The 16,371-nt window shown below is 40.9% G+C and overlaps 1 protein-coding gene across 1 annotated transcript in view; it reads right to left on the reverse strand.

Annotated features, from left to right (window-relative positions):
- The window catches only part of MICU2 (mitochondrial calcium uptake 2), an 85,965-nt gene that overhangs the window by 51,145 nt on the left and 18,449 nt on the right, over positions 1-16,371 (reverse strand). Inside the window, exon 2 of the mRNA XM_079903370.1 lies at positions 6,073-6,217. Within this exon, the coding sequence (XP_079759496.1) occupies positions 6,073-6,217 (145 nt within the window). The remainder of the gene's footprint in view (positions 1-6,072; positions 6,218-16,371) is intronic.

Here is a 16,371-nt window from a genome sequence, read left to right on the forward strand (position 1 = left end):
CCACAGAGAAGATCAGTAAAGAACTAGAGAATGCGAACAACACTATAAACCAGCATGCTGAAACTTACGGAACACAGTGAAAAGTAGGAAATGTGAATGTATCCAAACAAGTATGGAGTGTGAATCAGTAACCAGAAACTTCCCAACGGGGCTCCCCTGGCGGCGCAGTGGTTGAGAGTCCACCTGCCGATGCAGGGGACACGGGTTCGCGCCCCGGTCCGGGAAGATCCCACATGCCGCGGAGCGGCTGGGCCCGTGAGCCATGGCCGCTGAGCCTGCGCGTCCGGAGCCTGTGCTCCTCAACGGGAGAGGCCACAACAGTGAGAGGCCCGCGTACCGCAAAAAGAAACAAACAAAAAAACAACTTCCCAACAAAGAAAAGCCCAGGGCCAATGGTCTCACTAGTGAATCCTACCAAACATTTAAAGAATTAACACCAATCGTCCTCAAACTCTTCCAAAATCTGAAGAGGAGGTAACATGTGTGAACTCATTCTAAGAGACCAGCACTACTCTGATACCAAAGCTAGACACAAACAAGGAAAGAAAACTACTACAGGCTACTACTATCTTTTATTAATATTGGTGTAAAATTTCTCAAAAAAATACTAGAAAACAGAATCTAACAGTCCATTAAAAGCATTATACACCATGAGCAAATGGGATTTATCACTGGAATGCAAGGTGGTTCAAGATATGAAAATCAATCCATGCAACAGACCACCTTAATAGAATGAAAGAAAAACCCCACAAGATCATCTCAATAGATGCAAAAGAAGCATCTGACAGGGCTTCCCTGGTGGTGCAGTGGTTGAGAGTCTGCCTGCCAATGCAGGGGACATGGGTTCGAGCCCTGGTCTGGGACGATCCCACATGCCGCATAGCAACTGGGCCCGTGCGCCACAATTACTGAGCCTGCGCGTCTGGAGCCTGTGCTCCGCAACAAGAGAGGCCGCGATAGTGAGAGGCCCGCGCACCGCGATGAAGAGTGGCCCCCGCTTGCCGCAACTAGAGAAAGCCCTCGCACAGAAACAAAGACCCAACACAGCCATAAATAATAAAATAAATAAATAAAAATGTTAAGTGGAAAAACAGTATAAAAATTGGTCTAAAAAAAAAGAAGCATCTGACAAAATCTAACACCCTTTCATGGTAAAAATACCCAATAAACTAGGAATAGAAGAGACCTTCCTTAACATTATAAAGGGCACACATATGTAATATGAGAGCTAACATCATACTCAGTGATGAAGACTGAAAGCTTTAACAGAAACATTAGGAACAAGAAAAGGATGCTGCTTTTGCCACTTCTATTTAACATGTGACTAGAACTTCTAGCCAGAGTAATTAGGCAGGAAAAAGAAATAAAAAGCTTCCAAATAGGAAAGGAACAAGTCCAGTTAAATCTGCTCATAGAAAACATGATCTCATTATGCAGGAAATCTTAAGAAATTCACAAAAAACTGTTAGAACTAATGAGTGAATTTATCAAAGTTACAGCATACAAAATCAACACACATAAATCAGTTGTATTTCTATATACTAGCAATGAGTAATCCCATAATGAAATTAAGAAAACAATTCCATTTGCAATAGCATCACAAAGAATTAAATATTGGGGAATAAATTTAACCAAAGAGGTGTAAAACTTACACAGTAAAAGCTATAAAACTTGATGGAAGAATTAAAGATTTAGATACATGGAAAGACATCTTGTGTTAATGGAGTGGAAGACCTAATATTGTTAGGATGACAGTACTACAAAAAGCAATCTTTCTATTCATTGCAATCCCTATCACAATTCCAATGGTGCTTTTTAACAGTACGTGGGCCTCTCACTGTTGTGGCCTCTCCCGTTGTGGAGCACAGGCTCCAGATGCGCAGGCTCAGCGGCCATGGCTCACGGGCCCAGCCACTCCACGGCATGTGGGATCTTCCCAGACCGGGGCACGAACCCGTGTCCCCTGCATTGGCAGGCAGACTCTCAACCACTGCACCACCAGGGAAGCCCCAGAAAAGGCCATCCTAAAATTCATATGGAATTTCAAGAGACCTTGAATAGCTAAAAGAATCTTGAAAAAGAACAAAGTTGGAGGATTCAGACTTCCTGATTTCAAACCCTAATACAAAGCTACAGTAATCAGGCCTGTGTGGTACTAGCAAAGGATACACATACAGAACAACAAAACAGAATTGAGAGTTTGGAAATAAACCTATACATTTATACTCAGTTGGATATTGACAAGGAAGCCAGGAAAATTCAATGGGGGAAACAACACTCTTTCCAACAAATGAATAATCAGATCATTAGATAATAGATAAAAATAATTAGATAATAAATAATAAACAGATAGAAAGCCACATGCAAAAGAATGAAGTTGCACCCTTTTACTTTACACCACTTACAAAAATTAACTTAAAATGGATCAAAGACCTAACCTCAATAGTTAAAACTATAAAACAGGGGCAAATCTTTATGACTTTGTATTTGGCAATATTTTCTCAACTATGACACTAAAAATATAGTCAACAAAAGTAAAACAAATACATATGACTTCATCAAAATTAAAAACTTTTGTGTATCAAAGGACACTATGAAGAGAGTGAAATGATAATCCACAGAATCAGAGAAAAATGGAATTTGCCCATTTCATCTAAGTTATTTGCATACAGTTGTTCATTGTATTCCTTTATGATCCTTTATGATCTAAGTTATTTGCACACAATTGTGTTCCTTTATGATCTTTTAGGATCCTTATGATTCCTTTATGATCCTTTATGTATTCCTTTATGATCCTTTTGACTTCTGTTAAGGTTGTTAGTAATGCTCCCTCTTTCACCATTTTCTAATAGTTTTGAGTTTTCTCTTTTTTTTTCCTTGGTCAATTTAGCTAAAGTTTTTTCAACTTTTGACACCTCTTTTCAAAGAAACAGCTTTTAGTTTCATTGATTTTCCTCTACTTTTTCTAGCCTCTATTTTCTTTATCTATCATCTTTGTTATTTCCTTTCTTTTGCTTGCTTTAGGTTTAGTTTGCTCTTCTTTCTCCAGTGCCTTAAGATGACAGGTTAGGTTACTGCTTTGAGACCTTTTTCTTTATTAATACAGGTATTTACGGTTGTAAACTGTCCTCTAAGCACTCTTTTAGCTGCATTCTATAACTTTTGATGTATTATGTCTTCATTTTCATTCATCTCAAAGTATTTTTTTTCTTTCTTTTTTAAGAAATTCAAATATAGTTGATTTACAATGTTGTGTTAGTTTCAGGTGCACAGCAAAGTGATTCAGTTATACATATATACATCTGTTCTTTTTCAGATTCTTTTCCCTTATAGGTTAATACAAAATATTGAGTATAGTTCCCTGTGCTGTAAAGTAGATCCCTGTTGGTTATTTATTTTATATATAGTAGTGTGTATATGTTAATCTAAAACTCCTAATTTATCCCTCCCCTCCATTTTCCCCTCTGGTAAAGTTTGTTTTCTATGTCTGTGGGTCTATTTCTGTTTTGTACGTAAGTTCATTTGTATTTTTTTCTTTGGTTCCATCTATAAGTGGTATCATATGATACTTGTCTTTGTCTGGCTTACTTCACTTAGTATAATCTCTAGGTCCATCCATGTTGCTGCAAATGGCATTATTTCTTTCTTTTTTATGGCTAAGGCTCCACTGTATATATAGACCACATCTTTATTCATTCATCTGTGGATGGACACTTGGGTTGCTGCCATGTCTCGGCTGTTGTATATAGTGCTGCTATGAACATTGGAGTGCATGTATCTTTTTGAATTAGAGTTTTCTCCAGATGTATGCCCAGAATTGCTGGAATTGCTGGATCATATGGTAACTCTATTTTCAGTTTTCTGAGGAACCTCCCTACTGTTCTCCATAGTGGCTGCACCAATTTACATTCCTACCAACAGTGCCAAAGGGTTCCCTTTTCTCCACACCCTCTCCAGCATTTACTGTTTGTAGATTTTTTTTTTTTGTGGTACATGGGCCTCTCACTGTTGTGGCCTCTCCCGTTGCGGAACACAGGCTCCAGACGCGCAGGCTCAGCCGCCATGGCTCATGGGCCTAGCCGCTCTGCGGCATGTGGGATCTTCCCGGACTGGGGCACGAACCCATGTCCCCTGCATTGGCAGGCGGACTCTCAACCACTGCGCCACCAGGGAAGCCCTGTTTGTAGATTTTTTGATGATGGCCATTCTGACTGGTGTGAGGTGATACCTCATTGTAGTTTTGATTTGCATTTCTCTAATGATTAGTGATGTTGAGCATCTTTTCATGTGTTTGTTGGCAATCTGTATATCTTCTTTGGAGAAATGTCTATTAGATCTTCTGCCCATTTTTTGATTGGGTTGTTTGCTTTTGATATTGAGCTGCATGAGCTGCTTGTATATTTTGGAGATTAATTCCTTGTCAGTCATATTGTTTGCAAATATTTTCTCTCATTCTGTAGGTTGTCTTTTTGTTTTGTTTATGGTTTCCTTTGCTGTGCAAAAGCTATTAAGTTTAATTATGTCCCATTTGTTTATTTTTATTTCCATTACTCTAGGAGACAAATCCAAAAAGATATTGCTGTGATTTATGTCAAAGGGTGTTCTGCCTACATTTTCCTCTAGGAATTTCATAGTATCAATCCCACATTTAGGCCTTTTGAGTTTATTTTTGTATTCATCCTGCTTGGTATCCATTTTGAGTTTATTTTTGTATTAATCCTGCTTGGTATTCTGTGAGTTTCTTGAATCTGTGGTTTGGTGTTTGTTAATAATTTTGGAAAATTCTCAGCTGTTAATACTACAAATATTTCTTCTGTTCTTTCTTCTCTTTCTGGTATTGCCATTATGGGCATGTTACACTTTTTGAATTATACCACAGTTCCTGAATATTGTTTTTTCCAGTCTTTTTTCTTTTCAGTTTGGGAAGTTTTGACTGACATACCTTCAAGATCACCAATTATTTTCTGGGCCCAGAGGATTATTCTGATGAGACCATCAAAGGCATTCTTCATCTCTGTTACAGAGGTTTTTATTTCTAACATTTCCTTTTGACTCTAAGAGTTCCCCTATCTCGGTTTACATTACCCATCTGTTATTATATGCTGTGAACTCTTCCTTTTAGAGTCCTCAGTATATTATAGTTATTCAGAATACCTGGTCTGACAATTCCAAAATATCTGCTATATTTGAATCAGGTTCTGATGTTTGCTTTTGCCTCTTCAGATGACGCTTTTTGCTGTTTAGCATACCACTTGATTTTACTGTTGAGAGCCAGATATGATGTGCTGGGTAAACATTACTGCAGTAAATAGGCCTTTGGTGTGAGGTTCTATGTTTACTTGGCTACCATTAGGCTACCATTCTTATTAGTCATCCATTTTATCCACATCAGTGTATACATGTCAATCCCAATCACCCAGTTCATCCCACCACCACCCCACCCCCTGTGTGACCCTCCTAATTGCTCTAACCTAGTTTCTTTTTTTTGCCCAATTTAAAACATCAACACCACCAAAATGTAACATCTTGGATGAATTAGTTACCCTATTAAGAACTTATTTAGTGACATTTAAAAACTTACCTATTTTTTCCCTCTCTTTAGGATACTTTTTTTTTTTTTTTTTTTGGCGGTACGCGGGCCTCTCACTGCTGTGGCCTCTCCTGTTGTGGAGCACAGGCTGCGGACGCGCAGGCTCAGCGTCCATGGCTTGTGGGCCCAGCTGCTCTGCGGCATGTGGGATCTTCCCGGACCGGGGCACGAACCCGTGTCCCCTGCATCGGCAGGTGGACTCTCAACCACTGCGCCACCAGGGAAGCCCTTTTCCTCTTTTTAGAAAAACCCACATACAAAGCAACTATTTCTTAGATAAATAAATAAATAAATAAATAAATAAATAAATAAATAAAAGTTTAGTCTCACAAGGGTTGAAAGTCTAAATAATTAAGTAAACGCATGGTACAAAGAATGATGATAATTAAGATGAAGAAAAGCTGTTACCAATTCTATAAAACAGAGGTTTTTCAGCCCTAATATTTGATTTTTTTAACTTAAAAAATAAAAACACAACTTACGTTCGATTTGGTCAAACATTACTGAGAAGAGGAAGTCCCGTGGTGTCATGTAATACTCTCCCCCGTGTTCCAGTGAGGAAAACTGCATGAAGCGCTGTTTACGAGGAGACGGTTTCCCTTTCATCTCTCCAGAGTCCACACTTTTCTAAAAGAAAAAGAAATTGCAATTTCAGATTTTTTTCAGTATCATTCCCCAACTTAGCTACTTCTACAATAATCTTTAAAGAGTAATTTTAGTGTTTAGGTATAACAACCTCCAAACTTTGAAGTCATTTACTGAACAGATATTTACTGAGTGCACAGGCACTGAAAACAGAGCAGTGATGAGGCTAACCTGAGGAACCTGCATTCCCAAACAGGAGAATGACAATTAACGAATAAATGTATAAAATAATATAAGACACTAAGAAGTGCCATGAAGAGATATAAAGCAGGATAAGAAAGTGATTAGTAACATTTCGGGGCTTCCCTGGTGGCGCAGTGGTTAAGAATCCGCCTGCCAATGCAGGGGACACGGGTTCGAGTCCTGGTCCAGGAAGATCCCACATGCCGCGGAGCAACTAAGCCCGTGCACCACAACTACTGAACCTGCGCTCCAGAGCCCTCGAGCCACAACTACGGAGCCCGTGTGCCACAACTACTGAAGCCCGCACGCCTAGAGACCGTGCTCCACAACAAGAGAAGCCACTGCAATGAGAAGCCCGTGCACTGCAACGAAGAGTAGCCTCCACTCGCCGCAACTAGAGAAAGCCCGCGCACAGCAACGAAGACCCAACGGAGGCAAAAATAAATAAATAAAATAAATAAATTTTTTAAAAAAGTAGTATTTCAATGGGATGGACAAGGAGAGTCTTTCCGAACAGGTGACATTCAACGAGACTAAATGAGGCAGGCCTTGTGGGCTTGGGCTCTGGAGGGAGAGCATTCCAAGGAGGAGGTAAAGAAAGAATACAGACCATGGGACAGGAACAAGCGTGGTGTGCTCAAGGGTGGTATGGCGGAAGAAAAGCTCAGGGAGACAGGACGGCAGCAGATCATGTAAAGATGAAGTACATCCATTCTGATCAGTGGCCCTGATTTTAGGAATATATTGACATCATGGGTGCACAGTGCTAAGAGAAGAAGAATGGCTAAGATACTGTTACTGTCAGAGTCTGTACCTTAGACAATGGGACCTGGGCCTTGACCCAAATGCTGATAGAGACGATACTGAAATATTTATTGCTAACCTTTCACGGAGCACTTACTATGTGCTAGGCACTGTACTAGTTAAGTACCCTCCGTGGACTATTTAGTTAATCCTCACAGTAACTGAACAGTAGATACTACAGTAGATATGAAAACTGTAAAGTAAATGCAGAGCCAGGATAAAAAACCAGGTGTGTCTGACTCAAAAGTGTTTCAATCTCTTAACTACCACAACTATCCTCCTACCCATGGCTAGGCACTGTGCCCTAGGCAGCCTGGAAGAAGACGACATACCAGTCAGCACACGGGCCAAGGTCAAAATAGGAACCTTGACTCAGAACGTGTCATCTGTGAAATCCAAGAGCACGCTGGCACTCGGGACCGCTTTCCTGAAGGTAACAAGCTAAATCAGACCACGACATCCTTCCTGGACACATCGCTTCCTTTCCATGCTGACACACAAGTCATGTTCAGTAAGTGCTGAGTGGAGCTGAAATGGGGAAAAACGGCAATTCCGGTTGCTTAAACCTCCAAATTCAAAGCCGTCAACAGCTCCTTTTAGCTGATCTCAGTCCTCTAACCAGTATTAATTCTCTCTCCCCAGTTTGACAACTGGCTTCCTTGAGTGCCTACCAGAATACTGGCCGTATACAGAACACTCAATAATACTGCACTGAGAGTGCCCTGTCTTCTCCAGATCTTGCCTCTTCATGTCTTTCCTTTTCTTTCCCCTTAAATTACTACTATAAAAATAACTCAAGGGGCATGTCTTAATTATATGAGTCCATACTCTTATCTCAGTCATCAGAAAATTGAATTTTATTAATATTTTCTGAACATTTTATACATGAAGTAGATAAATTATCATTTGATATATTATCAAATGGATAGTATTTGTAGGAAAACAGTGGTAAACAAGACAAACAGTAATTCCTACTAGAATGTACTAAGTGCCTTGGCAGTGAATTTACAGAAAGTATACAGATGGGATAGGGAAGGGAGAGGGGTAAGAGTCTTCTCAGTAAATGTCACAGCACTGGCAAAGTCCTAGATACAAGAGTAATACAGTGTATTGAAGAGCTAAAGAAGTTAAACACGGATATATACATTATTAGCTTAAAAAATATTTGTTTATTATACTAATGTTAATATATAGTCTATTAGATTTTAAAAGGTAAATAATCTATATAGAAATAGGTATATGAATTTCCAAATCTTTAAATAAATGTTGGTTCTTAAAAAAAAAAATTATTTATTTATTGGCCATGCCACACGGCATCTGGGATCTTAGTTCCCCCACCAGGGATTGAACCCGTGCCCTCTGCAGTGGAAGTGCGGAGTCTTAACCACTGGACTGCCAGGGAAGTCCCAATGCTGGCTCTTTTATATTATCTTGTATCTAAGTTGTTCATGACTAGTTAAAAAAATATCTTTTACCAACCACTTAATCCCTTTTATGCAAACAAACATATTCTTCTTTCTAAACTTCAACCAACTAAAAGGGGCCAATTACTCATTTATCCTCCTCAAGTGCTCTCATAACAGGATGGATCGTTATTCTGTCTCTTTTGGTTTTCATGCTGTCCTCTATCTTGTGGCAATCTTCCTCTTTCCTGGTCCTTATCTATACTGAAAATGACCAACAAGTAAAAACACAAACCTCCCACTCTCTTGCAGCAAGACATGAAAACTATTCCTCCATCTCATGGTTACCATGTTCTATACACTTGTATGCGTCTATAACTTGCATAAGCGTAACATTTCTGAAGATTCCTGAGAAGAGTCAATTATTCTGGGAAGTGTCATTTTATTTTTATTTTAAAACTATTTTTAAACCCTTTACTGAATTTGTTACAATATTGCTTCTGTTTTATGTTTTGGTTATTTGGCTGCAAGGCATGTGGGATCTTAGCTCCCCGACCAGGGACTGAACCCGCACCCCTTGAAATGGAAGGTGAAGTCCCAACCACTGGGCCACCAGGGAGGCCCCCTGGGCAGTGCCATTTTAGATAATGGTTGATTGGGTTGCCATCCCTTCCGATTTTGGTTAAATATCCTCCCCAATGAACAAGAAAAGGTAGAAACTAAAGCTCCCTTCCCTGGGTTGATTTCTGAACTTGAAACTGCCATATGAATTGTAGACCATGAATTTAGAAGGTCACTTACAAGCAAATGACCTCCACATTTGCCCACCACCATGATTCTCTACCAGTAGGCGATGTGGCATAAAACTATCTAACGACCCCCTACCAACATCCTTACAACTCAACCTGGTGTCATACCTTTAATTTCTGCTACTTCATAGTATAAATAAACCTATTCTACTACCCCCAAATCCTGCAACTCCCTTTGCCAGCACTAGCAATGTCTCTCCTTTTTCTAATCTTTTCCACCACCTCTCACACTGCTTACTGAGGACACAGCTATCAGTTGGAGGCCATCACCTGTGTAGATACTAATCCCACCATTTCCCTTATGCAATATATAGTGGAAGCATCCAAGTCACCACCTCTTACTACTAGAGTCTTTCCCTTCATCCTAACTTCTACCCGCCGACCTCCCAAGTAAATACGTAATCAAGCATCTACTAGTGTGAGGGCACTCTAGGAAGAGACAGGACACATACTAATCAAAAGGGCAACAGTACAGTAATAAACACTAACAATAGAGCTAATGTGAATTAAACACATGCAAGGTAGGGCGCTAAAATCTTTACATACATGGTCCCACTCAACCTTCACAATGACCCCAATAGGAGACTCCATTTTATCAGCCTCATTTTACAAAAGAAGAAACCAAAGCTTGTCACGGTTAACCAGCTTGCCTGGGTTAACATGGCAAGTCAGCGGATAGCATAGAGGCAATATGACAACCTCAGCTCAACCACTATCCTATGCCCGCTCCTCTAAGGATTACATAAACTAGGAAAATGGAGAAATCAGTGTGGGTAATGACAGCTGAGAAAGTTTTCATAAAAAGAGTGGGATTTAAGTTAGGCTCTAGAGAATAACAAAGAATAGAACTAGAATTAGCCATCCTTAAGACCTGGGCTAAGAGTTGTCCATTTCCTAAATGACATGTATTGTTTCCCTTGTTCAATAAAATTTAAAATAAGTAGGATGTTATGAACACGTTTCTTCGCTACAGCAAAATTTACGCAGAGGAAAGAAGAGTATTGTTCTGAAATTTCCAGAGCCTTTCTAATTCCAAGTTGACGAACCTACAAATCAATTTTCTTTAAGTCCCCTTTGTCATACAGCAGTTGAATTTTAAAGGACCACAAATTGATGTGTATCATATATTTATGCTTACTTCGCAGAATTTGGAAGATCAATTTGGCATTTTGAATCTTTTATCTATAAAGTTTATTCTTGCCATACTTCACATGTACGACCACTATGATCAAAGCTCCGATGGATGGATTTAACATCAAGAATTAACAATGTCTGTCTGCCCCCAACCCTTCCATCCTCTCCCCTGGTGCTCTCCTGCTCACGTGAGCATGCTCTCTCTGCCCACATCCTCCTGTCTCTCCCCTCCTTCCCGCGCACGTTTCAGGTGGCTTTTTTCTGTTGCTGCTGTTTGCGTATTCCTTGAACTGACCATGTGGTTTTGGGCACTCATTCTTCTCTCTCGTTTCCCCTGTCTCTCTCTCACAGATATGTGTACATGTGGCGTATCTGTGGTCAGTTGTGCTTGGTAAACTGAGTTTGAGTTTGGTTAAGTGCAGGTAGAGGATCAGTGTGGATGCGGAGGATGGGGAGGAATAACCAATTCTGTCTGAGACAACACAAGGGCAGATGCCCAGCTTAGTGCCGTTAGTACTGCTCCATACCAGGCGGTGAAGAAGTTCACAAATTCATCTTCAAACATTTAAGAACCTGTTATGTGTCACTGTTCTGCAGATATACAGATGGACACTGTGAGGTCTCGGCCTTTAAGGAGCTCACAAAAGGGAATGCTGGAGAGCAAACAAACAATTCAGAGCACTGGCTCCAAGGTCAAACTACCCTGGATGCAAATTCCAGTTCTGTCACTCACTAGGTATGTGACCTAGGACCAATTATCAGCTGACTCACGAACAGTGAGGAAACAGGAATCAAGCTGCCTGGACTTAAATCCCAGCTCTGTCACTTGGCCAAGTTCGTACTGTGACTTCTCCCTAACTAATCTGTAAAATGAAGAAGACAGTAGTATCTACTTAAAGGGTCTTTTATAAACCGTGTGGTTCAATGAAATAATACACATACTACGTGCTCTGGAAGGTTAGCCATTACTATCATGATCGTCGTAATTCAAACAAATGCTCTAACAGAAATATGTAAAAAATTGTAGGAGAAGGCAGAGAGAGGACCAATTAACTGCCTTGTTAATTGGAAGACTTAACAAAGGCATGCCAGGCCAGGAGAAATGGGACCTGGGCTGCAAACGGTGAGGAGTCGCCAAGACCGGGAGCAACAGTAGAGCAAAGCGCGCTACAGCCAGTCCTGAGGTCTGGGCAGCAGGTCCAGGGGGCAGAGAGTCTCTGGGGGACGCGACCAAAATGGACAGAAGGGGAGAAGGGCAGACACAGTGCACCAGGAAGACCGTCTTGGATGTGGGCATTTTCTTTTAATTCACACAAGAGCCAGCGTAGACGGAAGACACTGGAAGGTACACGGCTGATGCTGCAGGATATCTCATACCATGATTCAGCACTTAGTCTATACATCCATCCAATACGCTTGGCTTTTCAGTCTCAAAATCCCAGCATATTAGAAACATTACATTACAAATGCTAGAGTCAAGTATACTAGTGGCAGAAGGGAGATCTTACAGCCTGAAAGTGAGACGGGAGAGAAAAATTAAACAAGCCAGACCTGGCCACAATAGTCTGGATCAATCTATGTCATGATGACCAACAAACAGCCACTAGGTCTATTTATGTGATGATGGTCTTCAGTCACTTAGAAATTGCTAATTATGTAGGGAACATTTTGTTAAAAATGTGTAATGTAGCTTAACTGTTTTTAATGTAAATCTTGTATTAAAAAAAGATGTTTTATTACTTACGAGGGTAATTTTAGTTGTCTGGAAGATTCACTTACAGGGCATAACTCATACCCCACCGACGCTGTATAAACTCAGCATTACTCTCTAATCTACTATATATATCCAAAGCACTTTGTAGAATGTATGTTACATAAAAATACCAGGGCCACGCTTATATAAACTGAAAATGATTAGAACTGTGAGTAAAAGCACAGTGTCTTTCAGAAAAATACAAGTAGACATAGTTCGGGCTCGTCATAAACACTATTACATGTCATATAAAATTAGACCACAGGATACAAATCTTTTCATCTTCCAACACTGTTAACAGTCACTTTTAAAAAAACTTACTACGAGTGTATTCTTAGTCATGATGAGCTCTCACTTACAGGAAAAGCATCTATACAAATAGCCATTCAGTATGCTGACACCTAGGTTTCAGGATGTCAGGAGAAATCTGAATGTCATCTCCTAGGGCTAAATCAATTCCTTTCAAACATAAAAGGTATCATAAGGCAAACCATAATTTTAAGTAGTTGATATAGGATATAAATAAACGTTGCTATGCACGTCTAAAAATCTGTTAAATTCCAGGAGCCGTTTCAAGGGTATGGTGAGAATACCAGCACTGGAGGAACTCGGAACCTCCAGCTTTTATTTTTAAAAAATTTTAAAAAATATTTATTTAGGCTGCATCGGGTCTCAGTTACAGCACGCGGGATCTTCACTGCAGCACGTGGGATCTTTAGTTGCGGCATGTGGGATTGTTTTTTTTAGTTGCAGAATGCGGACTCTTGGTTGCGGCATGCATGTGGGATCTCGCTCCCCAACCAGGAGTTGAACACAGGCCCCGGCATTGGGAGTGTGGAGTCTTACCCACTGGACTACCAGAGAAGTCCCGGAACCTCCAGCTTTTATAGGCTCTGCTACAAAAAACAAGTTTTCTTTTTCCCTTTGGATTTTTGGTTTTCACTCTCAATCTATACGATTATCCACTTGCAAATAAAATTTGGGAAGGTCCTTTCTCTATGCTAAAAAAAGAAAAAGGTATAATGTACCTTCCTGAGTTAACTCTTAATACAATCAAAGGGTCATTAAAAACAACAAAAACAACAAAAAAAACAGAACCATAAATTGATGAGAAAGCAGTAAGTAAAACTTCTTAAAATCTCCGTCCCAAAACCTGACAAAGAACCAGAATGAAAACCAGAAAATAAGGACAGCCATGCTGATGCTAGCTCCTACCTCCCACTCTAAGCTGTTCTAGAAAGATCTTCTATTGATAGATACTGATAATGCTGACCCACCTGCACGACAGTACTAGGAATGAAAACTAGTTTCCTCCCCCAGAGTGTGATGAACGAGAGGATGAGATTCTGGAATCCCTTGCGGATGGGGCAGCCGGGTCTGGGTGTGTGCACTGCACGCCTCTGGGGGCCCCCTCACACTGGGATCGCAGACAGCTGAGGAGCAGATGGCAGGAAGGTGCACTGTGGAAGGTGACTTCCTCTAACCTGCAGGGGTAACGCTGTCACTGAGAGCTCCCAAGTGCAGGGATGTGCAGGCCGGAGAGGACCGTGGGGAGTCCCCCCGGAAACCCCTGTCACTCGCTGCTGTCACTAGAGACCCAGCACATGCCTCTTTCCCCTCCTGCGTCCTGTCAAAGGAGGGCTGGCATCAGCAGAGGATGCCGGGCACGGCTGGGCAGAGGAAAATACTGCGTCCACAGCCACGCTGACCAAAAAGCCAGCAACTATGTCCGAGGGCACTTCTCTAAAGGGGCAGGCACCCCAAACAGGGGGAATCGCAAAGGCCACCCCTGGGGATGCGCTAACCCCCAGCGTGGCAGGAAGGCAGAACGCCCAGAGGAGAGCCAGGACATACCTCGCTCCTCCTCCAGTCCCGCAGGCAGCAGACTGACCCACAGTCCATGGAAGCTATGAACATCCTGCTCTGCAGCTAATGTTCTGATGTGAAGGTAAAGAGTGCTCAGTTCAAGATGGAAAGGGCCAAGCTTATACACTCACACTGTCCTTGGCAAATAACGTATCTGGCTAGACCCATCTGTTTAAAACCTGATGTTGGGCCTGTCCAAATTCTCTGGGAAAATGCAGAGCAATAGGAAACAACAATGAAAATCAAATTCTGAAAGAAAGCAGAAAAAAATCACAGAAAACAAAAGACGTGATCGATGCACTTTAAACATCCGAGAGCAAAGATAAGATGCAAGATGACAGAGGCCTCTGAAAGGGAGCCAGCCCAGCCGCACAAGAGGAGTAGACACGAAAGATGCCAGTATGAAACGAGAAGCTCTAAGAAACAGGAAAGACTAGAACCAACACTGCAGAAAATACACAAACTACGGATAGGAAAAAAAAAAAACACATAGAAGGCAGAAGAAAAGCACAGAGAAAAGCATTTAGGGAAAAGAATATCCACATGTGTGGCAGACACCAAGGATTCAACATGAAAACTGCTGTACTTCAGGAAGACAGAGAACAAATCAGCAACAGATTTGCTCAAACACAGGGTGGGAAAACCTCACTGAAACCCTCAAAGACCTGAATTTACTACCCCATCTGCCACTGCCCTATGTGAATATACTCAGGTTTGAATAATCCTAGAAGACCTCGGGGGAGATTGGTCAGTTTTAGTTCTTTCAGAAAACCTAAATAAGGCAGACGTTAGAAAATCTAAGTAAGGTTAGAACTATGATGCCCTTATTGCTGGATTCAACCTCTTAAAAGCGGTTGTCAGAGAAGATAGTACAAAAAAATGACACAGTAAATGATTAAGCAAGATGTAGTTCTAAGATAATGCTTAAAAGACACACATCACCCTTGTATACTAAGTGAGGAAATGAAAGCAGTGTGAGGGGGTAACATTCTCAAGCTATTCAACCCGAAAGGCTGGGGAGAATTTTTTTTGCCCCTCTTCACTCCAACTTATTTATTGCAGTGCAGGAGAACTATTCCAGTAGGAATGGACTAAACGGTACCAATCTTAATGTTTACCTGAAGGAGATATCCTAAGTTACTTGGACTCAACCCTGTCGGCCTCAGGAAGAAGAGGAGCCTATGGAATGTGCTTGTGGAGATCAAAGCACTGCTGAGGGTCTGCCGGGGGCTCTGCCCCTAAACCTCCCGGGACTGGGTGGAAAGTGATGGGAGCGGGGATGAGTCCGTCCCAGTACCACTAGATTTGCTTCTCAAACCTGCATCTAAAGCTAAATGTATGGGAGAGGAGGGGCAGAATCAAAGCTGGGACTGGAGCTATCCTCAACATGTGAGAACCGTCCACATGGTTCTGGTTAAATGTAAAATGCTCCATGGCTTTCAAGGATTACTTGTAATGCAGTAAAAAATGTGACAAAGGAATTAAGAGCAATGAGTGATATGAACTAGATAAAAGAGATCTTTGAAAGCTGATGACTTCTGTGAAAACATTTCACTAGTTTATTGCCTTTAAAGCAACAGGTGCTTCACCATTCTGTCTCTACTTTTTATCCATGAAGTGACAAATTGGAAAAAGTGTTCTGTTCTTTGTTGAACATTCTTTGGTCTCTACATTTCTAATGAAAAAAAGTGGGAAAAGAAAAGCCCTTCCTTACAATGCTTTCAGTATGTCCAACAGATACACATTGCATCAGGCAAAGTGTAGTAAAACCTATTCATTTGCGGTTTTTATTTTGGAATTTGCAGTAATCTGGATAAAATGTAATTGTTTTGTTGTCTTTGAACTTTCTGTGGTGTAATTAAAGAATATCTTTTCTTCTTAAAGAAAACTTCACAACTGGAAATTTTCAGTCATTAGACAGAACTTTTCCATTTCACTCTGAATCAGGGAGTTTTTATTGTACATGAAACAAAATACTACCAGAGTAAATTAGAACTATTCACTGCATAAGCTATGCTTCACGATAAATTCTACAAAATGACAGAGTATTAGTGAGGGAGACAAAAGTCATTCCTGGGAAAACTGGGAGCAACTAAGTAAAGCTTCTCCTGAGAAATGATGGAGTCGCTTTAGCCTACTGCCCTACTCGCAAGGGAAATACTACTCTGTGAACTGCTCCTACAA

This window comes from Stenella coeruleoalba, assembly GCF_951394435.1.
Source record: "Stenella coeruleoalba genome assembly, chromosome: 18".
NCBI classification, from domain to species: domain Eukaryota; kingdom Metazoa; phylum Chordata; class Mammalia; order Artiodactyla; family Delphinidae; genus Stenella; species Stenella coeruleoalba.